This window comes from Camellia sinensis, chromosome 7 (genome assembly GCF_055761805.1).
Source record: "Camellia sinensis isolate YWXY chromosome 7, ASM5576180v1, whole genome shotgun sequence".
In the NCBI taxonomy this organism is placed as follows: domain Eukaryota; kingdom Viridiplantae; phylum Streptophyta; class Magnoliopsida; order Ericales; family Theaceae; genus Camellia; species Camellia sinensis.
Window position 1 is genome coordinate 24,978,784 of NC_138967.1, and position 25,639 is coordinate 25,004,422.

At 35.5% G+C, this 25,639-nt stretch overlaps 1 protein-coding gene across 1 annotated transcript; it reads left to right on the top strand.

Annotated features, from left to right (window-relative positions):
• Positions 1-18,027: 18,027 nt before the first annotated feature.
• LOC114314560 (uncharacterized) lies at positions 18,028-18,474 on the top strand. The gene has a single exon (XM_028261031.2). The coding sequence runs from the start codon at positions 18,028-18,030 to the stop codon at positions 18,472-18,474; it is 447 nt and encodes a 148-aa protein (XP_028116832.2).
• Positions 18,475-25,639: the final 7,165 nt, after the last annotated feature.

A 25,639-nucleotide genomic window follows, 5' to 3' on the forward strand; every position in this document is an offset into this window, starting at 1 on the left:
CAAGGCATATCCATCGTTGCGACCTCTCTTCTCTATCTCTCTCGCGATCGAGTGGAAACCCTAGCGTCGTCGTCATCTCGATCTTCCGCGGTCGCGATCTGCTCTTGAAGCTCTAGAAGCTCTCGAAACCAGAGGAAACCCTAGAAGCTCTCTCTCTATCTCTCTCTCGCGCGATCTGCTCTCGATCTCGTCTCTCTCTTTCTTTGTTGTAGACCACCGGCTAGGGTCGATCTCGGCTAGGGTTGCAGACCACCACCGGCGGCTTAGGAAGGAAGAGAAGGGAAAAAATTAAATAAATTAAACAAAAATAATAATTAAAAACAAAATAATAAAAATAATATTGAAAAAAATAAATTAAACAAAATAAATTGAAATAACTATAAAAAAATAAATTAATCAAAATAATAATAAAACTAATTTATTAATATTGAAATGAATTGTGCAATTTATATCCATTAAATAAATTACACAATTTAATTGTAATGAAAAAGAATAATAAATTAAAGAAATAACAATTATTATATTATTAATTGTACTAAAAAAATTTAATAAAAACAGAATCAGAAATGTCAAAAAAATTTAATATTGTATATTTTTGTAATGAATTAATTATTAATTGATACTAATTAATAACAATTGTTGATTATTAATATTATTTGATACTAATAAAAATTAATTATTAATATGGATTGATACTAATTAATAATTTTAGTATTAATTCAGACTAATTAAGTCATTAATTGATACTAATCAATAATTTTAGTATTAATTGATATTGATTAAGTAATTAATTGATACTAATTAATTTATAATAGAAAAAAATTATTACAATAATACTACTATTACATTTTTATCAAGTGTATCATTTTTTTTTATATTAGTTTATACTAATTAATACTAATTATATTAACTTTTATTAATGAAATAATTTTTTAAAATTAAAATTGAAAAAAAAATGACAAAATTATCATTTTTATATCATATAAGGGCAAAAAAGTCAATTATACAGAAAAAAACTATTTTACAGCTTATTTACCAAACACTCTTCTGCAACTTAAATCTATAATCCCACAACTACACCAAATAGGTTACCAGCTTATGCTCACAGCTGTAAGTTATATTCTGTTAAGTTATAATCTATAATCACTTTCCCACAGCTCTACCAAACGGGGCCTTTGTTTGTCCTCATCAGCTCTAGCCAATTTCTCGGCCAGCTAGTCCCTCGCGGTCAGCACTGCCTCATGAGCAGCCTACAACTTTCCCAGCTCGGCCGTTTTGGCCTTGTTGTCAGTGATGGCCTCCCGCAAACTCTACCACACTGAGACCATGCACTTGTGGGCCAGATAGTTTTTGTGTGCGGCCTGAAGCAATGTAGAAGTCTGTGCATCGAAATCGAGCAATGACTTGTAACAAACAGATTTGCTTACTTACCAAAACAATCGACTTTGCGGCAGACCAAAGGACCTTCAGGTCAGAAAGTTCTTCATGCTTCTTCATGTCTACTGGAAGGAGCAGGCCCTTGGTCATGTTGAAGCCAAGGGTGTAGTCCTTGTCCGCACAGACCGAATCAGCCATGGTCACGGCTCGGCCCTTGTATTTCAGCTTGGGCGACCAGACTGGAGAGGTAATGGAGCGAGTGGATAGCTCGGCCAAGGGTTGTTCAGTCTGGTCCCCTTGATTGGCAGACGGCAGCTCGGTTGAATCTTTATCGACCAAACTCTGCTCAGTTGAAGCTCGCTTGGGCCTCTTCTTCCACCGGCCAGCATCTTGTTTGCTTGCCAGAGCCAACACTGGGCCAAATTCTCGAGTGGCCTACTAGGAAGACTGCCCTTCTACCGTTTTCGCCACTTGAGAATCGCTCGGCTCGCCAGTTATCATTGACTTGATGGCTCAGATTTTGGCAATTTCTTGCTTGGCTGTCAGCGGTACTAGGTTGATTTGAGGAAGTGTTGGATCAGGCTCTAGAGAGGGGGCAAGAAGAAAATCAGTCACCCTACTTTTCCGCGGTGCAGTATGTCATTAGCTCGATTCGTATCCGAGCAAATTGTAGGGTTCCCGTTCTTTGATTGGATACCGCAGAGCAACTCTGATAGCTTTCTGGTTGGCTTGGGAATAATCCACCGCCAAGAGTGTGTAATCTGCATAAAATTATGAAGTGTTCCATTAGTGTCTTCGTAATTTCCAGACACCCACAGGAAGTCGTCGTCATTCAATTCTTTGTCCGGGTTACCCTCTACGAGTTTTGCTTGGCCCTTTCTAACATTCAGGTACCAGTAGAAGCCTCCTTTATTTTTGCTAAGTGTATATTGATGAAATTTCTCCGCGAGGAAGAGGTTCAAACTGAGGATTCGGTTCAACGTGGCCACGCCATTTATTATCTTATAAGTATTGTTGGACACATGGGTGGGACATAGCCTAGTTTGCCTCAAAAATTTGCAGACTAGGGGTTGAACCAGTAAGCGTAGGGTGCCTTTCATAATGGACACGACCATGAAGGGGCAGGCGTCTAATTTACCCCATGGAGTGTCTCCTTTCTTGGCCAGCTCAAAGTGGACGTCATCTGGAATGTTGAATTCTCTATTGAACTCGGCCATTACCCCAGGTGAACTAACCATAAACCGGTACTTCCCTATTTACCCCGGTTTTATTTTGTATGGTAAGTTCAATAATAGCCTGGCCAAAATTGAGCGGTTCTGGTGATTATTTACTCGATCTTTGAGCCTCACCGATTATGATTTTGAGGTGTGCCTGGTCGGCCCTAGTTCAGTCTGCATTACGACAAAAAAGTGTGAGTATTCGCGTGGCATATTCTGTCCGGTTTCAAGGTTAAAGAGCGTTTTAGCTCGGCTATCAGAGTGAAGCCTTACAGCTCGATTTTTGAACCTAGGGTGTCAGGCCGATTTTGGGCCTTACTTTATAGTATTTGGGTTCCTATATCAGTTCAGTGTTTCTACAAACTTCTAGCGTGGTCACAGCCACTTAGGAGGACAAGAAACAAGTTTTAGCCCAGCTCAATCCTATGTTTGGATCTAAAACTGAGATTTTACTCGGTTTTATCCAAAATTAGCACTGTTTATCCTAAATACAAAGTTGCATACAGAAATTGAAGGGAATTAGGGGCACAGAGGCCCTACTCATGTTTTTAGTTGCGGTTTTTCTAATTTCTACGAATGTCCATCAATTTTGTCCCCACGAGGGGGGTATAGGCAGTAGATTAACAGTCCCAAAGAAGAAAAACTCAAAGAACAATAATGAAAAAGAGATAAAAGCTAGAAGAACTTACAGATTTGGAAGACGAAGTTGAGGTTCAATCAACCTTGACCTCTGTTTCGATGTCCTAGACGATGGAAAACACTGGAGACGGCACAAACAGAAACGACGGCAGCGGTGGCGATAGCGTGGGCTCTAAAAGAACTAGGGTTAGACTCGATAAGGATGACGAATAGTAAGGGTTTAGAGGGGATTTGTACCGCCAATATATAGGTGATGATGAAGAGGCGCTAACTTTTCAAATTTCAGAGATAGTGGGGACAGTTGTAGGGTTGCACGAAACCAATCAGGGAAGGCCACGTGGCAGCAAAATGACGGGTTGTCAGTACGGCTGATTGATTGATGACAAGATAACCAGCATAAGTCTCAATGACCGACCAAAGTGGATAGCTTAGTCAAAAAAGGTAATCCCACTCACGCTTAGCTTGGATGGGATTAAGGGACAATTGAGAGGGAGATTTGTACCGAACAATGGGTCGAGCTACACCAACACGGAATACGATGTTGGGCCATGTCGGGAGAGCCTAGGACACAACGTTTGGCCAAACTGTACCAACGCGACGTATCAGGTCATGAGATTGGGCCGGGCTGAAATAACACGGACCTGAGACTTAGCACAGGCCACATTTGGATACAATGATTATAGAGATCAATGCAATGTCGCGAGGTCAATTGGGTGAGGCGTAGCGTTGAATGCTATGGCTGCGCTATTTGGCTGTGATGACTTACTGCGCACCCAATCTGTCTGGGGGCAATGCGCATATCTATTGACCAACTGCAGTGCCGACTCGATGGCCGACCTATCTCAATTAGGTGTTGGACTGACAAAAGGGAGTACCCTTGGAACAGCATAAGTGATAGCGCGATTATGCATTATTGCATGGACCAATGCGAAGGAAACCGCTTAGGGCATGTGTCAATACCGTTTGGCAGTTGGGCCAACCTTGTTTGGCGGTATTTACACATACACATGTAAAGAATAGAGAGGGCCGTACAACTACATTTTCAGCAAAGGACAACAGAGGTAGTGTGCGCACAATCTGGAGCTGCATGACCAGCCTAGAAAGAGAGGAGAGAACAGACTCAGAGGGTAAGCAACCTTTAGCTACACACTCTCTCTACAGTGCTCTTCCTTCTCTCTTCTCTCTGAAAGAAAGCTAACTTGACCGTTGGAGGGATTTTCCGGCAACCCACCTGCCAGGTAACTCACCATTGTTTGCATGCAATGTAACGGAGTTCAACCACTACAATCTTAGCATGGTAGTAAGGAAGTACGGTGTGACACGAATATTTCTCTCCCGTATTGGTCAGTTTGACAAATACACTCCCTTTGTATACATATATATATGTGTGTGTGTGTGTGTGTGTGTGTGTGCATGTGGGTTGTGAATTACTTACAAGAAATTTAATAAGCTACAAATTCAGTATATACTTGAGGAACTTGAAGCTTTGAAGCTTGGTTTCGACCTATGTATGCCGAAATTTTTGTGTCTTTAAATTTGTAAACTTTCAATCCATGATTTGATTTTTTTATTTTTATTTTTTTTCATTCCCGCTATTTATCTTCGATTCTATGAGTGGTTGACATTTGTTGACATCCATTGCTATATATTCTCATTCTCCAATCTATTGTGTGTAAGAGCAATTAATGGCCTAGACCGGATTTACTGAATCTGTAAACTAGTTATCCAAGACTCTAACAAATACCGAATATTTGGGGTTTTGACAAGGGCTGGACGAAGCCAAACATATTCTAAAATCTAAAATTATATTCAACCCATAAACCCTAGCTTTGCGGGCCAAGATTAAGCCAGGCCAGCCTTTGAGATCATTAAGCTAATTTTTCACATTTTTTCTATTTATAGTTCTATTAGTTTAATTTAATTTTTGGAGAAATTATATTAAAAAAAAAATAATCTCAAGGTTTGAACCTTGTAACAAAATAAATCATGTTATTTAATTCTGGCAATTTAAAGTCTAAATTTTTTATTTATTTTCAATCTAAATCATTTGTCTATGTTCATTAAGAAAAATTGATCGAAAAATGTGTATTTCAGTCATTAAACTCAAAAAAAAGGTATTTTAGACATTTTATGTATATCTATATTAAGTTTAATAACTAAAATACTATTTTTCTGTTGATTTTACTTAACAAAAATAAGCCAATGGTTTAGATTGACAACAAATTAAAAGATTAACGTTTAAATTGACAAAATTAAAAACTCAGGTTTATTTGTTAAAAGGCTTAAACCCTAGTTTTTGTTTGTTTGTTTGTTTGTTTGTTTGTTTTTTATTTATTTATTTTATTTTATTTTATTTGCATTCTCATGTATTTATTCAACTTTGAGCTTTAAGACAATTAGCCTATTTTTTTTTTCCTTTTATTTTTAGTTAGTTTATGATTTTCTTAGTTTGAGAATTTCTTCACCTGTTGTATATTGATTAATTACAAAATATTGAGAATGGGCTAAAAGAGCAAGTCACCAAACATGTGTTTTCTTTTTTTCTTTTTTTCAAAACATTGTGTATTAAATACTTTTTATTTTTATTTTTACCAAAAAAATATGTGTTTCTTATTTTTTCTAAATAGAAAACCTAAACTAAAATCAAATGACACCTTGCACATGATCTACAAAAGCAAATTGTAAAAGCAAAATCACATAAATCTTGAAAAGAAAAAAGGACTTTGATGTGATTGAAGAAAAGAATCACTCAAATCAAAGGAAAAACCATCGTACACACGCCAAAAACAAGTGAGATAGGGCATGGAATCCTTGATTATGAGGTCTGTAGCCCGCCCGAACTCACTCCGCGCGCCCCTCTTTCGGAGAGGGTGCGAATTGGGTTCTAGCTACTACAGTTCGGACTCTTGTCACGGTTCTGAATCTAATCTCACAAAGTGCAATGCAAGACTGATAAATCACCAAAAAGTCCAAATCCAGAAAATCGTTTAGGAAAATTGATTTTAATAAAAAAATGCCAAACATTGACTATTTTGCCAGATTTCAGAGTCTCCACCTAAATATTTTGTTTTGAGAAATTTAGGAAACCCTGTCTCATGCCAAAGGCTACGTGTCCGTCATCACCAAAGTTGCCTCGGCTCGGAAACTTGGGTACGAGAGGGGAATGTCCTGAAATGAGTACCCCCACTCGCCCGATCAAAGGATCGGCCTCTACTAAACATGATATGTTGTTTTGAAAACACATGTGTTCTTGTTTGATTATTAGCTAAATTACTATGTGATGTGCACAACACACAAGTATAGACTAAATCGCTTGATTTGGAACAAAACATCTCATGCTTGTTTTTCGAAAATAGTTTGAAGATGCTACTCGCAAGTAGGCTAAAAGGCAGATTTGCCACCAAACAAGGTGGGCTTAAAGCATGATGATTTGCCACTCCAAGTGGGCTTAAAACTCACATTTTGATGATTTGTTCCAATTCAAGTAATGAAGCCTTCATCCACAGGCATTCATCCAGTTATAGCAATTAAGCAAATAGCCTCATGGCAAGCATGTTATCATGGCAGTCACTTACACACATGCAAGGATGCTAAAGCGAAAACACTTACAGTGTACTCCAATCCAAAACAGAAAACTAGTTAGAAATATGCATGATCCTAACTATACAAGATGCCTAATGCAACACATGCAATAATGCAACTAAATAGGCTCGGCTATCTAAGATGGCATATGAATGCAACAATTGATACATATATTCAAATAGGTATTGAAATACGATGCAGTTTGAATGATGCACCGAGCCCGGTGCATGCAAGACAAATGAATGGATTCAAACATGCAAAGCACAAGGATGCTAATTGAAATATGCCCTAATCTAACCACTGAAAGCGGATAAATAAAAGGGAGAAAGACGCGGGGTTGGAAGACATGCACACAGACACGCACCCTTATTACAACATTTTCCCTCTCGACGGAGGGTCCGAATGAAATGAAAGCTAACTAGCTACGCTAATTAAGCTAACTATTGCAAATCACAACTAATTAACTTATTAGTTAACTAATTATAAACACAAATGAATAGCTAAATGCATTAACTATTTAAGTATAGAATCAACGAGTTAACCGTCTCAGCAAAGCAGTTAAAAGGAGCCTCGGGGCGAGGAATGTATGCATGCTCGGTTGCTTCCTCCTAAAATCCCGTCGCCTTGCCACCGATTGCCTCTGTTTGCATTTGCTTTGATTCCTGAACACTGAACCAATTCCCAAACTGCTTCTGCTCTAGAACCAGAATCACTTTGAACCATCTTCAAGCTGGTGGACTGTCGGCCACCAGGGGTGGCTGTAGGCCACTTGTCAGCCACTTAAGGAGGCTGTAGGCCACTTAAAGTGGCTGGTTGGCCACTTCCTCTGGCCGGTCGGCCAGTTACTTCTGCAAACTTCCATTTTGTTGCAAATAGAGTTCAACAAGGGCAAAGCAAGTCATTTACAGGGTATGTGTGTACAACCACCCTCCTTATCATTTCTCATGCTCAGAGGAGTGCGGTAGTCGACTCTCGGGCCACCAACCGAACATTGCAATGCACGATGGCCGGGAAGCCAAGTTTGTACAAGTTAATGAATGCACAACTAACACACAAAACTCAAGAGGCCTCCACCTTATCATGCACAATCAAGGGGGATGGCGACTAAGAAATGAGGCACATTTCATCACTTCAAGTGTGAAACGTCTCTCATTTCTCATGTTTGGATTAACGTCTGATCCAAACGTAATGCAATGCAAACAATGTATGTTTATCTTTTGATGCTAAAGTGACATGCACAAGACGCTATCATGCAAGCAATGTATGCGAGACATGTTAAGGGGCCAAGAGCACTAAAGCAAGTGAAGGACATTACACATGAGGCATGCACTATCAACCTCGAATGGTCAAACCAGCTATGGACAGACCTACATCATGCCAAAACAGTAGCAAAATCATGCTGGAAATGAAGCACTAAAAGCTACAACAACATGCTCATGCACTGGCTCACAAGCTAGGCATTAAACACAACTCTCAAACACAATTAAAGAGTGATATGCATGAGAATATGGCAAGGCTATATGCTTTGAAATAACATGTTAAATCATGCCATGCCATGCAAAAAACTCAAATATGACATGCTAGAGGTCTCAAAGTGCAAGACTAGCAAAGCCAAATGCACTATAGCCATGCAAAACCAAGCATGCATGACCAAAACCACTTAAATCAGACCTAGAGCATGCTAAAACATAGCCAAAAATGTTCTGGAGTAGAGCATACACATGCTAGATCAATAGGCTAAAACACCAAATACACTAGGCTAGTGAACAAAATTGCACTGCAAGTGCAAGAAGCATGCAAGAGGCAGCCAAACCAATCAAAAACAGAGTTATGACATGGCAAATCAGTGGCAAAAACATGCTGAGATAGAGCTAACATGAGCTAGAATGAAAGGCATAAAGCATGATACATGTTAGACCAACAAGTAGGATTGCACTACAGGTGTAAGATGAAAGAAACCAATGATCAAACCAACCCAAAACAGAGTTATGGTAGGTCCAAAAAGTCACAAAAATATGCTTGGACTAAGCTAGCAAATGAGAGAAATACATGCTCATGTGTTAGGCCACCAACACAAGGCATAAAGGCACAACTTTTAAACACAATGAAAGAGTGATAAGCATAAGAGCATGGTAGAAGTTTATGCTCTGAATTCACATACCAAATGATGTTATATCACACAAATGTCATAAGTAAGGCATGCTAGGGGTCCCAAAACATAAGACTAGCAAAGGCCACTACACTATGGCCATACAAGGCAAGCCTCAAAGGGCCAAGATCATTCCAGACAGAGTCTAAGAAAGTCAAAACAAGGTTAAGAACCTGCTGGAGTAGAGCTAAAACAAGCTAGAATTAGAGGCACAAAGCATGACGCATGTTAACCCTACAAGGAGGATTGCACTACAAGTACAAAAACCAAGCAAGAGATGACCCCACCAACTAAAATCAGAGTTAAAGCATGCCAAAATAACACCAAAAACATGCTGGAGTGAAGCCAATACATGCTAGAATAACAAGCTAACTCATGAAGCATGTTAGGCTAGTGAGCAAGTTTACACTACAAGTGCAAAAAGCAAACAACAAGAGCCCAAACCAACCCAAAATAGAGTTATAACATGGCAAAATAAGGCCTAAAACATGCTAAGATAGAGCCTTAAGAGGGTAGAAAAACATGCCAAAGTGTTAAGCCAATAACACATGCAAACAAAGCACAAAACGGGGAGACCACCCTCATCCATTTTGGGTCTTAAAACCCACTTTCCACCATTGAAATTCCTCTGGAATTCAGTGATGAAAGGCCAAACAAAGGTTATCTCAAAGGCCTTAAAGGATGGCACCAAGCCTAAGCAAATAAGGCACACAAGAGGGTAGAACACCCTCAATGCCAAAGAGGCCTCAAACAACCATTCTAAGCACTTAAAAAAATGACTTTTTGTAGTTGCAAGTTAGGCCTAAACGACCATGCAAGGATGGCCAAATACTTAAGTAAAACAAAGCTTAAAGAAGGTAACTACTCACCCTTGAAGAACCACAGCAAAACAGCAGCTTCTAAGGCAAAAACCAGCTAAAACCACTCAAATAAGGCCTCTAAATACCTCAGCAACAAGATGAAGGTGTTTGAGTAGGTGTTTGTGTGCAAAAGTATGAAGAAACAACACTTTAAGGCACAAATATAGAGAGAGAGGGAGAATTCTAGAGAGAGAGTAGATATTTTTTGCTCTTCAAAATTCTGAACCCTTGAAAGGAAGAGAGAGCTCCCTTCTTATAGAATTCCAAGCCTCAAGCTTGTTGGACAAGCTAGAAGCTTAGTGTAATCCCTCCATACATGTATGGAGGATGCCTGTATGGAGGATGCCTTCTGTGCCCAACAGCTGGCATAGCTGGCAATAAAAATATCTTCCAAAATTGAAAAAAGGCCATCGGCCACTTCTAATGGCCTACCGGCCACTTAAAGTGGCCTACAGGGGAAAAAAGTGGCCTACAACCACCAAAGTGGCCGACAGCCCTTCCCATCCCTCTAGGCAAGGGGTAACAAGGTATGGCACAAAAACAAACCAAAAGGAAGAGAGTTAAGAGGCCACAAGACAAGGCATTCAGCCGGAGGCCTCGAAAACTAGCCTATAGGCCACTACAAGTGGCCTACAAGAGAGAAAAGTAGCCTGTAGCTACAAAAAGTGGCCGTCAGGCCCCTCTCTCCCTCCAGGCAAAGGTACCCAGGCAAAGGTACCCAGGCAATGGTCCAAAAACACACCAAAAGGAAGAGGGTTAAGAAGTCCTGAGACAAGGCGCTCAGCCGAAAGTCCCGGAAACTCAAAACGAATACAAACATGCGAGATCATCGCGTGCACAAACGATGACGTCTAAGTCTTAAGGTCGGTCAAAAATGGGGTATCTACAAGGTCCTTTTATCTTAATACACTTTCAATCATTGGATCATAATTTGAGATTCTTGAACAATTCTTCAATTGATACAAAAGAAAGATAATTCAAAGATAAAAGCAAACTGTAAAAGTAAAATCATATAACTCTGGAAAAGAAAAAAGGACTTTGATGTGGTTGATGCAAAAGAATCACTCAAATCAAAGGAAAAATCATTGTACACACCAAAAAAAAAAGGTGTGATAGGGCATGGAGCCCTTGATTATGAAAAACTTCTATCTTAATACACTTTCAATTGGTGGATCAAATTTTGAAATTCTCACACAATTCTATTGATACAGAAGAAAGACAATTCAAAAATAAAAGAATCTCTAACTGTGAGACAATAGTTAGAGTGAGGAGAACAACAGAGGTGACATACAGTATCAACAAAAGATAAAACATTAAAGATATAACAACTTAAAAGTGAATTATTAGAGAATCTAAGAAGGTAGAGAAAACAAAAACTGAATAATCGCAAAGTTGAAGAGAAGAATTCCATTAGTTACAGACAGTGGTGTAATCAGGAATTTCAATGAGTTGGGCCATTTAACAAGTCATCATTATTGTTATGTCATATTTTCAATTTTACACAAGCTATCAACATTAAAGTTCACATGATACCTTACAAATACAAAAAATATAAAAATTCAATAGTTTTTTCTTTTCTTTTCTTTTTTGTATTTATAAAGATCCTTTTAGATTTCTTCATAAATATTTTATTTTTTTAAATACATTTAGATTAGGTTCATATAAAAAGAAAATTAACTAAAACACGAAAAAAAAAAAAGTTCACTAACAACAACAAAACACAGAAAACAAAACTTGTAAGCTCATTATATTTTTTTCCAAAATTCAAGAAACATTATTGTAATTTATGTTATTATTAAATCCCACATGTTTGTGAACATGTGCCTCTTCGTCTCAGCAATTATATTTGGTTATTTTTCCCAAAGGAGTAAATCACAAACAAATAAGACGATAAACAATGATAAAAACATAAGATATCATACAAAATATGATAAATAAATGTTATTAATCTCAAAAGGAAACCAACATTGATTATGTTATGCGTCAATTCGTTTCTTTTTGAATATCATAAACACAATTCTTTATTTATGTTTATCCCCATGATGCTATGAGTCTCCATATGAATCAACCCACAAAATGAAACCATTTCAAATTCAAAACAGGACAGAAACATTTACATTGTTTTGTGAAGCATTTCCACACAAATTCAATCTCTCCACAATAGGTCAGTTTGAGAAATACACTCTCTCTGTATATATATATATATGCATGTGGGTTGTGAATTACTTACAAGAAATTTAATAAGCTACAAATTCAGTATATACTTGAGGAACTTGCAGCTTTGAAGTTTGGTTTCGACCTATGTATGCCTAAGTTTTTGTGTCTTTAAATTTGTGAACTTTCAATCCATGATCTATTTTTTTTTTTTTTTTTCATTCCCTCTAATTATCTTCGACTCTATGGTCATGTTTGATTTACAAGACTAATAGTGAAGTATTAATAATCTTATTAACTTAGTGTGGTATTCACTATCACACCCCTACCCCATTACTAATAATCCTACAAATTTGTTGGATTAATTATCCATTGGATTAGCAATCCTAAACCAAAATGTCAAAACAAACATAGGATAATTGGGCCTACAGATTAATAATCTCAATCCCATGTTTTAATCCTTCCAATCAAACATGCCCTATGAGTAGTAGACATTTGTTGACATCCATTGCTATATATTCTCATTCTCCAATCTATTGTGTGTAAGAGCAATTAATGGCCTGGACCAGATTTACTCTGTCTGTAGCGCGAGGATCCTCTAGAGTGCCTTCTCTAGAGTGATCTCCTAGAGTGAACAATCGAAGGGCTGAGATTCTTTCTCGCCAAAACGACGTCGTTTTGGCGTGAAATTTGAAAAAAAAAAAAAACAAAAAAAAAATCAGATTTCAAAACAGAGAAGGACTGAGAGAGAGAGAGAGAGAGAGAGAGAGAGAGAGAGAGAGAGAAGGGCTGAGAGTAAATGAGAGGAGCTGAACAATCTGAACAATCTCCTTCGCCGATCTCCATGTCTGCCGACGTTGTCTTCGTCTTCGATCCGTCGACGAGCTGAACAATCTCCTTCACCGGTCTCCATGTCTGCCGACGTTCCATTAACATGAAAATCAAATATATGAAGAACATTGCTGAGACCTTTGAACCACCCATGAATTAAGGCTTCTAAAGGTTCACTGCTACACTTTCTTCTTGGGTTTTTTGGGGTTTTGATCCTAGAGATTTTATAGTTGAATTCTATGAGCAACCCGTGATTGGTTTTCCAGAAAATTGAAGAGAAAGTGAGGGACAGAATGTAGATAGAACAACACCACGTTGCTACAGAGAATTTCAAAGAGATCAATTAGAGAGTTTGGAACGTTGTGTTGATCATCGCGAACTCCAAGAACTCAATCCGTGAGTAGTTCAGTGGGGAAAGAAAAAGAAGAGAACAGAGACAAATCTGAGTTTTTTTTTTTTATTCAAATTACACGCCAAAACGACGTCGTTTTGGCGAGGAAGAATCTCAGCCCTTCGATTGTTCACTCTAGGAGATCACTCTAGAGAAGGCACTCTAGAGGATCCTCACGCCTGTCTGTAAACTAGCTATCCAAGACGCTAACCAGTACCGAATATTTTGGGTTTTCACTAGGGCTGGACGAAGCCAAACACATTCTAAAATCTAAAATTATATTCAACCCATAAACCATAACTTTGCGGGCCAAGATTAAGTCAGGCCAGGCTTTGAGATCATTAAGCTAATTTTTCACATTTTTTCTGTTTATAGCACCATTAGTTTTATTTAATTTTTGGAGAAATTATTTATAAAAAAAAAAATCCAAAGGTTCGGCCCTTATAACAAAATAAATCCTATTTATTAATTTTATTAATTTAAATTCTAATTTTTTTATATGTTCATTAAGTAAAATTAATCAAAAAAAAGGTATATTTCAGTCATTAAACTCGATAAAAAAGATATTTTAGACATTTTATGTATATTTACATTGAGTTTAATAACTAAAATATTATTTTTCTGTAGATTTTACTTAACAAAAATAAGCTAATGGTTTAGATTGACAACAAATTAAAAGATTAGGGTTTAAATTGACAAAATTAAAAACTCAAGATTTATTTTACTGTAATTATGCCTTCATGTTATTTATTTATTTGTTTATTTTGGCATTCTCGTGTATTTTTTCAGCTTTGAGCTTTACGACAATTAGTCTAATATTTTTTTTCCTTTTATTTTTAGTTAGTTTATGATTTTCTTACTTGAAAATTTCTTCACCTTTTGTATATTGATTAATTACAAAATATTGAGAATGGGCTAAAAGAGCAAGTCACTAAACACGTGTTTTATTTTTTTCTTTCTTTCAAAACATTGCTACTTTTTATTTTTATTTTTTACCAAAAAAAAAAAAGTGTATTTTTTGTAAATAGAAAACCAGAACTAAGGACTATCAAATGACACCTTGCGCATGATCTGCAAAAGCAAATTATAAAAGCAAAATCACAAAACTCTAGAAAAGAAAGAAGGACTTTGATGTGGTTGAAGAAAAGAATCTCTCAAATCAAAGAAAAAACCATTGTATATAGGCCAAAAACAAGTGAGATAGGGCATGGAATCCTTGGTTATGAAGTCCTTCTATCTTAATACACTTCCAATCATTGGATCATAATTTGAAATTCTCGAACAATTCTATTGATACAGAAGAAAGAGAATCCAAAGATAAAAGCAAACTATAAAAGTAAAATCATATAACTCTGAAAAAGACAAAAAGGACTTTGATGTGGTTGATGCAAAAGAATCGCTCAAATCAAAGGAAAAACCGTTGTACACGCCCCCCAAAAAAAAAAAAAAAAAAAAAAACAAAGTGTGAAAGGGCATGGAGCCCTTGATTATGAAAACCTTCTATCTTAATACACTTTCAATTGTTGGATCAAATTTTGAAATTCTCACTAAATTCTATTGATACAGAAGAAAGACAATTCAAAGATAAAAGAATCCCTAACCGTGAGACAATAGTTAGAATGAGGAGAACAATTGAGGTGACATACGTTAAGCATCAACAAAACATAAAACATTGAGAAAGATATAACAACTTAAAAGTGAATTATTAGAGAATCTAAGAACGTAAAGAAAACGAAAACTGAATAATCGCAGAGTTGAAGAAAAGAATTCCACTAGTTACAAACAATGGTGTAATCAGGAATTTTAATGAGTAGGGCCATTTAACAGTCATCATTATTATTATGTCATATTTTCAATTTTACACAAGCTATCAACATTAAAGTTCACATGATACCTTACAAATTTCATATATTTTCAGTCATATTGACAAAATAATTCAAATTAGTCAATTGCAAGCAAAAATTATGTCATATTTTCAATTTTACACAAGCTATCAGCATTAAAGTTCACATGATACCTTACAAATTTCATATATTTTCAGTCATATTGACAAAATAATTCAAATTAGTCAATTGCAAGCAAAAATTATGTCATATTTTCAATTTTACACAAGCTATCAACATTAAAGTTCACATGATACCTTACAAATTTCATATATTTTCAGTCATATTGACAAAATAATTCAAATTAGTCAATTGCAAGCAAAAACAAAATATTAGGACATTGTATGGCTTCAATAAAATAGTCAATAAATCTCATAATTTTTTTTTACCGCCTTTCAGTTTTTTCAATTTTTATTAAGAAAATTTTGTAAAATTTATTAGTTGGTATTGTATTTTCCGTTTACAAATCTGAATAATTTTATAAATTTGATTATTACAAAATTTGTAAACTACAAAATCAATTTGTAAATTTGATTATTTCTACAAAATCAATTTGTATGCTAATCAAAATACGGGGATAGCGTGGATCTGCTTGGATAATAGGAACCAAATAATCAATCAACAAGCATTACTGACGCATCCACTGCAATCTCCATTGGTGGCGGAAGCGAAACCATGCTCGGAAGCAATCGAATGGGGGCTAAAGAATGGGATGAAATACGTAAGTGTTAAAACAGATTCCCAAGTTCTGGTGAGAATGCTCCAACAAAAAGGCTTTAATGTTGAATGGCGGATTGCTACAATAGTAAATGATATTTTCTATTATGTTAAATATTTGTACTACTTTTGTGTTAGTATGGTAGAAAGAAATGTAATTAAACCAGCCCATAATCTGGGGTGTACTACGTGTTAAGTAATATAATATGGTTTATAGTCCTCAAAACATGCAACTGTGAACCACACAGTAAAATTGCTATTTATTTTATAATATAATAACATATAAAAGATATTTATTTGTATAAATGTATGTATGAATATCTAAAAAAATATATAAAAATATGTAAAATTATAAAATAAAAATAAATAAACTAATAAAATATATTTTAACGGGTCAAATATGTAAAATTTAGACTAAAATCAATTTAAAATATTTTAACAAAAATGGGTAAAGGTTGGGATTAAACTTAAATTCTATCTTTTTCTACTAAGAATTTTGTAAGATAGTATATTCTTATTTTCATTCTCGAGTGTTTGAAAGAAACCAAAATCTTAAGACCGGTCAAAATAAGGTATCTACACACACTACACCAAATTTAAATTTACGTCATTTTTTATTCTCAAGTGCTTTTCAAATTATTTTTCAGTTAGATAGCATTATCAAAAAGAAAAAATAAAATAAAAATGTGTGTATATACACATATCACATTTGCTTCAAATTATTTTTCAGTTAGATAGCATTATCAAAAAGAAAAAATAAAATAAAAATGTGTATATATACATATCACATCTGCCATTCAATTCAATCTAATTTTGACATTAATTAACTTTTTATGCATGACAACTGTAACCATAGATATGTGTGGTTAAGTTATGTAAACTATAGTTAATCTCAATGGTTTGATATTTTGTACACTTCTTAGAGCATCTCCAACGGTGAACTTCTTTTTTCACCAAATCTGAGTAAAAAATGACTCATTTCACCAAATTTGCTATCACTAGCTCCAACGGTGCATCAAATCCCGTAGGGAAACCGATGGGTCGACCGGTAAGTGTAAAAAATTTTTTTTTTTACCCTTTTGAACTGTTTGAACCCACCTTTGTGAACCGTGGAAAGGGGCGATTGGTTGGTCGACTGGTCAGCCAATTTTTTTTTTTCTTTTCTTTTTTCTTTTTGTTTCCCTCCATTTCCGTTCCCAATTCTTTTTCCTATTTTTGTTTCCCTCCATTACATGTATGTCTGGCATATGGATTATGTTCTCATATAAACCCATTATCCATATGCCAGACAACTCCACACAACTGATACGATCATAGCTTAAACAAAACAGAGCATAATGAATACCTTCAAATTCAAATCCATGATATTGACTTCATTTTCATCCTCTTCTTCTTCCTCTTCCTCTGATGATGAGTCTGATGATGATGAATATATCGTCACACTTTTAGGAGCTTATGAGCAGAATAATACTAGTATGTTTCAGATTCTTAAGTCAAGTGATAGCTCAAAGAAAATAGGTGGTTCTGTTGTAGGTCATAGATATATACACAAAGATAGAAGGCAGGGTCATGACAGATTGTTTGCAAATTATTTTGCTGCAAATCCAGTGTATTCACCTACAATATTTCGGAGACATTTTCGAATGCGTCGCCCTTTGTATCTACGCATTTTGAATGCAATCCAAGTACACAATTCATATTTTCTTCAAAAACAAGATGCAGCTTATGTACTTGGATTATCTCCCCTACAAAAAATGACTTTACCGATGAGAATATTATCATATGGTGTCGCAGCAGATGCAGTTGATGATTACATTCGTATTGGGGAAAGCACTGCAATTCAAAGTTTGTAACAATTTTGTAATTCAGTGATTGAAATTTTTGGAGAAGAATATCTGAGATCTCAGACGCCAACTGACATTGCTAGATTACTTGCTATTGGGGAGGTTCGGGGGTTTCCTGGCATGTTGGGAAGTTTAGATTGCATGCATTGGAAGTGGAAAAATTGTCCAAAGGCATGTCAAGGTCAATATGTAGGCCATCAAAAAAAGCCAACCATTATTCTTGAAGCAGTAGCATCTTATGACTTATGGTTTTGGCATGCATTTTTTGGAATGCCTGGCTCACACAATGACTTGAATGTGTTGGACCAATCGCCTTTGTTTTCTGATCTTGCGCAAGGTAAAGCTCCCCCTATCCATTACGCAATTAATGGACATAGTTACGTATGGGTTATTTCCTTGCTGATGGTTTATACCCTCAATGGGCAACATTGGTTCAAACAATTTCTTCTCCCCAAGGAGCAAAGAGACAACATTTTTCAATGATGCAAGAGTCTGCCAGGAAAGATGTAGAGCGGGCATTCGGAGTCCTTCAATCTCGATTCGCCATTATAAGTGGTGTTGTACGTTATTGGGATTCGAAAATGCTTGCCAACATAATGAAAAGTTGCATCATATTACATAATATGATTGTCGAAGATAAGAGAGAGGAGCACCTTGATTTCAATTATGATATTTCATCAACCAACACACCAGTGCAACTTTTCTCTACTCCTACCAATGACTTCCAATTATTTTTGTCTCGTCATTTAGGTATTAGAGATAAGGATGCATATCCTGCCCTCCGTAATGATTTAGTAGAACATATGTGGCATCTTCATGGTGAACACTAAATTCACCACATCAATACATGTAATTTTGCTTATAGTTTTGGAATGGAAGATTCTCTTGTTTGTAATCTTCATTATGATGCACTATATTAACTAAGTAATTCAGAAGTTATGTGATGATGTGCTGTTGTAATATTCAATCTTTAATATTCAGAATTGTGCAGTGTTCAGTTCATGACAATTACAAATGATAATATACATAACTTAATCAGTTACAAATGATAATTTCACATAAAATTAATATGATTTTCTTAAATTCTGTGTTGATGTGCCACAAATGATAATACCACATCCATTTATGCACATTTCATAATCATGTCTTAAATGATAATTTAATAATAATATATTAAATTATTGATGTTCATGTGCATAATCATAATGTCTTCAATTACTGATGTTGAAGTGCATAATCATAATGTCTTCTTTTACTGATGTTGATCTGCATAATCATAATTTAATAATATTGTCTTAAATTAGTATTCTCAATTCAAGGTCAATTCTTAAATTACTGCATAATCATTATTTTTGCATATACAAATTTATACAAATTTATTGATGTGGCATTGATTTACTGATGTTGATCTTGCCATTCATTTATTACCTCACTTAAAATGCATTCAACATACATAGTTAAAAAAATACATAATAAGCCATTCATTTAGTCAATAGATAAATGCATTCCACCAACAAATCATAATGCCTTCAATTATTTATGCACACACTGCATACATTTGAACCACCTACCATTCATTTTACACACACCACCTACCATTCATTGAATGCATTCCATCTACCATGCCTCATTTTACACACTGCATACGGTTGTTGAGTATTAATTTCCTCACCACCTGCCTCAAGAATGGAGCCTCTATATCAGCTCAAAATTATATACAAGCTTGCCATCAAAAAATTAACAACCTTCACTGAATACCTCTGCCCACAGATTGCTTGTTTGTCCACATATTGCCTCTAAGAGCACAGTTAGTGTATTCCCTCCACCACTACCTTCAAATTCGGCTTAACCAAAATCTAATCCCAAACTCTGCATATTCAGTGTAGTGTAAGTGTGAATCCACAGACTGAGCAAGGGAAACCATTTGAATCAAGAAAGACAGGAACAAAAACAAGAAGGCAGCATCCAAGAGGTAGTATGTTGCATGGTGAAAGGCACGGGTCAACCGGTTGGTCAACCGGCCCTGTTTTTTTTTTTTTTTTTTCTTCTTTCAGTGTGTATGTTGTATTTGTTCAATTTTATGTTTTATTTGTTCAAGTTTAACTTTCTCAAGAGCATGAAATTCATGTTTGAAACAAACTTTATGTTCAATATTTTAAAACATAAAATTGTTCAATATTTTAAAAATTAACAGAACTGTATGTTCAATTACTGATGTTGTTCAACTTTAACTTTCTCAATATTTTAATCAAACTTTCTGTGGTACTGACATATGATGATTTTTAGGATTATTCATACAGAACTGTAATTCATACAGAATAGAGAATATGTTGAAAATCAACATAGAATATGAAAATGAACTCCCTGTTGATTTTAAGGCAACACAGAACTGTAATACAACAAATGAATAGCAAATGAATAGAGAATGTGCTGTATAAATTTTCAACTCCCTATTGACTTTCATAGCATATTAAGGCAACACATTCATACAGAACTGTAATTCATACAACATATTCACTATTGACTTTTAGGGTAATTAAAAAACCATGTAATATGAAAGTAACATGTAATTAGTATGCATACTGAAATATGGTAATGTTTTTCCATTTTAATATGCATTGTAATATTAAAACTATATTCATTTGAAATTCAACAAATTTTGACATCATGCCTAGAACTAAAAGAGCGAGAGCACAAGTTGGTGAAAGTTCCAACCCTCCACGACGCGAAGAACAACAGCCTCAAATTCAGTCATATCCTACTGATGATTTTCTCAATGAAAGTCATGCACTAGCCTTTCCAAACTTCTCTAGCCGATCAATTGTAACAAGGAGGAGGGTAAATCTTCCATCTTAATATGATGCACTATGAATTAGTAAACTTGAAGCAATGGGATGGCTAAACTTAATTAATTTTCCCCAAAAGGTATATCCACGGCTGGTATCTCTATTTTATGTTCACCTAAGAGGTACTCAGGAAGAAGATGGAAATTTTACTCTTTTGTCATATGTGAAAGGAAAGGGTATACAGTTTGATATTCCTACTTTGGCAAGCATTATTGGAGTTGAGTTAGGTGATGAAAATATTCATTTTCAGATTGAACCTGAGTTAGCTAATATCATTGGTAATGCTACTGATGTCTATACTACTATTTGTCGGAACAGATTTACAGGGACTAGTTTACAAGCAAGACATTTAAAACCTTATCTTTGGATTCTCCACCGATGGATTGTAGAAAATGTCACTCCAAAAAAAGGACATCATGATGCGGTCCCATATTTTAATGCCTATTTGTTATACTGTTTTGAAGTTGGTCAGAAGTTAGAATTGTGTTACATAATTATGAAAGAAATGATACTGGCAAATCAAGGTCAATTCACGGGTCGGTCATTACTGTTTGGGGCACTCTTAACAAAAAATTTCAAACATTTTAAGGTTCACCTTGTAAATGAAATGGATATCAAAATCCGTTTACCAATTAATCAGTATACAGTGACCCGTTTCCAATTTAATGGGAAGTGTTAATGCTCCAGAAGATTCAGAAGATGAAGTCCCAGAAGATGATGCTCCAGAAGATCCTCATGCCAATGTGATGCCATCAACTGAACAACCTCAATATTGGACTGAGTTTTTGTCCATGGAAGAACAACGTTATAATCAACGCATTCAATGGGAACATCAAATGGCTAATCAGGTCAATTCGTTGGGTACTCAGTTTGATACATTTGCCACTGCACAGAACTCATTAATTCAACAATTTGGTGATTTTCGTGTGGACATTGAGCATCGCGTAGATACGATTGAGCATCGCGTAAATGGCATATATCATCACTACTACCCTTCTCCACCACCACCACCACCAGATAATGACTGTTGATGTGTTTCACGTTATGTATTTGTATTGTTTTGTATTTTGTTATTTTAACAACCTTTTGTTGGGTCAATTTGTTAAAGAGGACGACATTAATTAAAACCTATTCAGTTATGACCATTGGCCTATGCAGTTATTATCACTTTATATTGTAGTTTTTCATTTTAATGCCTAGTTGACAAAAGACATGATTATGTACATCCTGAAAATGCTACAAAAAGGTCATTATCCAGTTATGATTCCTCTGGTACAAATCATGTTATAGTAGTCAATGACTTCACTTTAAATATCATTTTAAAGAAGACGAGGTTAATTAAAAAAAAAAAACACATTGAACTACAGGCCAAAGATCTCCCCATGCAAAAAACATGGCAACAATTAGATTTTGAACTTGAAATATGGCAAAAATATGTATCGGGGGAAATTCATAAAACCAATAAAACTAACCAATACAAGTTAGACGTAATATTTTTAAATAATAAAACCAATAGATGAAACCCACAAATACGGAACCTTTCAAGGCAATCTATTAGTTGTTTGAAATAAAATCTGTCGTTGAAGATCTTCGTAGTACGCTCTTTGCATAGGATTTAAAATTGTCATGTCCATTGACGTAATTTTATGATCTTCATTTCGTTATTCTCTTTCATTCATCATAGATAAGAGTTTTAGTTGTTCTTCCCTATCTTCGGCCCTTCTTCGACGCTCTGCAGCCTTCTGCTCACGGTCTATCACCTTTTGTTCATCTCGCTGAATAGTTCTAGCGGAGATAGTTGATAACACTTCAACAATTTTGGATTGGTTGGCAGTCATTTCATCAAATCTACTATCGTGCGTTGTTTGATCCTTCAACTTCTCTTCCGTTGCCTTAGTACCAATGGGTCGTGTTGATGTATTAGATGGTTGTTCGTGCACCGCATCATTCTGGTTGGATTGAGAAGCCTCATATTCACTTGGTGGATTCGAACATGGATCAGTATGTTGCGTGCTTCTTTTTTATCGAAATTCATCCCACTTACAACTTTGGCGCAAAATCTCCCAACATGTATCAAATGTGAAGTGTTTTTTCTGTATTGCATGATACATCCGCTTTGCTTCAGTGACCTACAAAAAAAAATTACAAAGATTTCAATAACAAGTATACATTTAAAAAAGAACATTGATATTTAATAACACAAATAAATTTTACCATATCTGCCTCAGTTGTTCCACTTTGTTGCCTCAGTTGAATTTGTTTAAGAAAACCACAAAATTTATTAATTGCCTTTTGCATGGCAGACCAACGGTGAGTCAAAGAAATATGATTTCGATTTGATTCACTGCTCAATTGTGAATTAAAATAAACAAGTACTCGTTCCCAAAATATAGCCATAGTCTGACTATTACCAGTAAGGGGATCTTGAGAGACTGCTAACCAAGATCTACATAAAGTTTCATCTTCTATAATTGTGAATGCTTTACCATGAGAAACACGAAAAGTTTCTGAAATAAAATGATTATCACTGTTCTGCGTGTTCTGCTCTCGTGAAGATTCCGACATAAAATTAATATGAGTGTTGTGCTCAAACATTTGTGATTCCTCAAACATTTCGAAATCTTCCATAGTTTAGAAAAAATACAATATACTTACTGAAAAATATTGTAATGATATAAAGCTCAAACTCAGAATCAAATAATTTAATCAGATAATATTAATTAAAATTTCAAGGGAAACAAATATCTAATGACACAAAAGAAAAAAAATTCACAACATATAAATGCTATTCTGAAAATGAAATACTCTGTCAGCTTGATATAGAAATCAGATCTATTTTATAGAGCACATCATCAACGGTAAATTTTCAAAATACTCTGTCTATCCAACGGTAAATTATTGTAACGGCTAGTTGTGAAATATGTATGTCTAATATATAGGGAATTTAAATTTATATCACCCTTCAAATTATTCATAATCCACAAATTAACCTATGTCCAAATAAACTAGCTCAAACAAGTTGAAACGAACCAGTTCAAACCTGTTCTTGCTAGTTGTGCACTATAGCCGAATTGCCCAACCCGGTCGACCGGTTGGTCAACCGGCCGGTCAACCGACCGGTTGCTCTCCAACGGTCACGCGAGGCAACAGTTCAAACCAACTAGCTGAGGATTCAAACGAACCAGTGGCTTAAATGGTGCACCGGTCGACCGGTTGGTCAATCGGCTGGTTGATCGGTTCCTCCCTCCAACGGTCACACACAGTGTTTTGGTGAAATCTGTATGTTGTCCTCAGTTTGATGAATTGTTTAGTGAAATCTCAATTTGATATCGATTTGGTGCAACCATTGGAGCACCAAACAGTAACTTTTTCATTAAAATTTAAATTTGATGTCAACTTTAGTGAACCATTGGAGATGGTCTTAAGACATCAAGTTGTGAGGAATCAATGTATAAGTACTTGATGTTTCGCAGCTGAAAAATCTACTTCTATTCTTCTTGCTAAAGTCTGGTCAATTTCTTGTTTTGTTCAATTATAATACTGGAACAACAACTTACATAGGCCTACACCTACACAAAAGGCTGCCATCTGGTATCAGAGTTGTTGGTTTGTAGAAGCAATATCAGGTGCAAGGTGAAGAAAGAAAATGCTTAAAACTCCATGGCGGCCACAATTCCAATTTTTGAAGATGAAAACTCTATTTCTATCCAAGGATTTGTGGGATACGGTAGAGAATGGGTACCATGATGAGACTGACTAGGAGAACCAAAAGAAGAATGCTGCAGCGCTTTCTCTAATCCAGCGAGGCGTCTCGGACTGGATCTTTAAAAAAATCATGAAGGCTAAAAAAGCGAAAGAAGCTTGGGACTTTCTTCAAGAGAAATTTCAAACAGAGGAGAGGGTAATTTGAGTAGTCAAACTTCAAGCACTAGCATTTACCATTTTTTTACGTTTATAATTTAGTTTTTGTTTCTGTTCTTAGCACTCGCAAATGCGTTACTACCCGCAAGCATCTCAAAATCGAAGGAAACCGATTTGATAGTGACTACACTGATAGCAACGGTGGCCTTCGCAGCAGGTATCACCATTGCCCTGACATTATCCGGTTTTGCAGTGCTTTCCCACCTCGGTACTATGACTGGCCACCCGATTTTACTAAAGCGGCAACTTGCTTTAGCTTTTGTTTGTACTACTTATGCTATGATTGCAATGTTGTTGGCATTCATTACAGGGACATATGCTGTGTTAGCATCTTCAAGCCTTTCTATTTTAGTGTGTGTAATCCCTTCCATTTGAATCATGTACCTGATTTACACTAACATGTTTTTCCCTCTACAGATATCCGAAGACATCCAACCGCTCTCTGCTTCTCTCTCTCTCCCAAGTGAGCAAAATCTATAGTTTATGATTTGGGATTTGCCGATTTGAGCTCTGATCTGTATCAGTTTCAGTAATTATGTAAATAAAATCTATGCTTATTGTTCCATTGGCTTGCAAATAAAATAAAGATACCAAAAGTCCCGGACTAAAATTAAAAATAATAATAATAATTGTAAGACTCTACTAGATATAATTAGAGGCTCTTGATACTATTTAATAAGGTTCTCAGTGACACTTTGAGATCAAAGAGAATTTTGAACACAATGGCCTTGTTTGTAAAGTTAATTATTTTAATTGATTATTTAGTTTTTTAATTATTTAAATCTGGTTAAAATGGTTATGTTTGGAAAGTTAGTTGGTTTTTTTTTTGTATTTAATTTGATAGTTATTAGAGAAAAAGTAAAATAATTATAAATTAAATATAATATTTTATCTTATTAACTATTTTAATCTATTCCGCCTTTTAATGAGTTTTTTTAGCCCACCTCTCTTTTTAAAAATGTAATGATAAACCTAATCAATTTTTGTAAATGCAATGTGTAATAAAATGAGGAGGCCAAAAATCAACAATTTTTACCATCATAAAGAAAATTCATAAAGTCATCTACCAGTGGAAATAGTGTAGCAATAGCCTAACTTTAATCAGAATAGCTCATAACTTCCACCAATTTAATTAGGTCACAACTGGCTTCGTTTGGGAAGCTAAGTTTGGGGTTTTTTTTGGTTATTTTAGTCACAAAAAATAAAATAAATTTTTTTTATTCAATAA

Coding starts and splice junctions, on each gene's coding strand:
- LOC114314560 (XM_028261031.2), top strand. CDS start 18,028: ATGGGTTATTTCCTTGCTGATGGTTTATACCCTCAATGGGCAACATTG.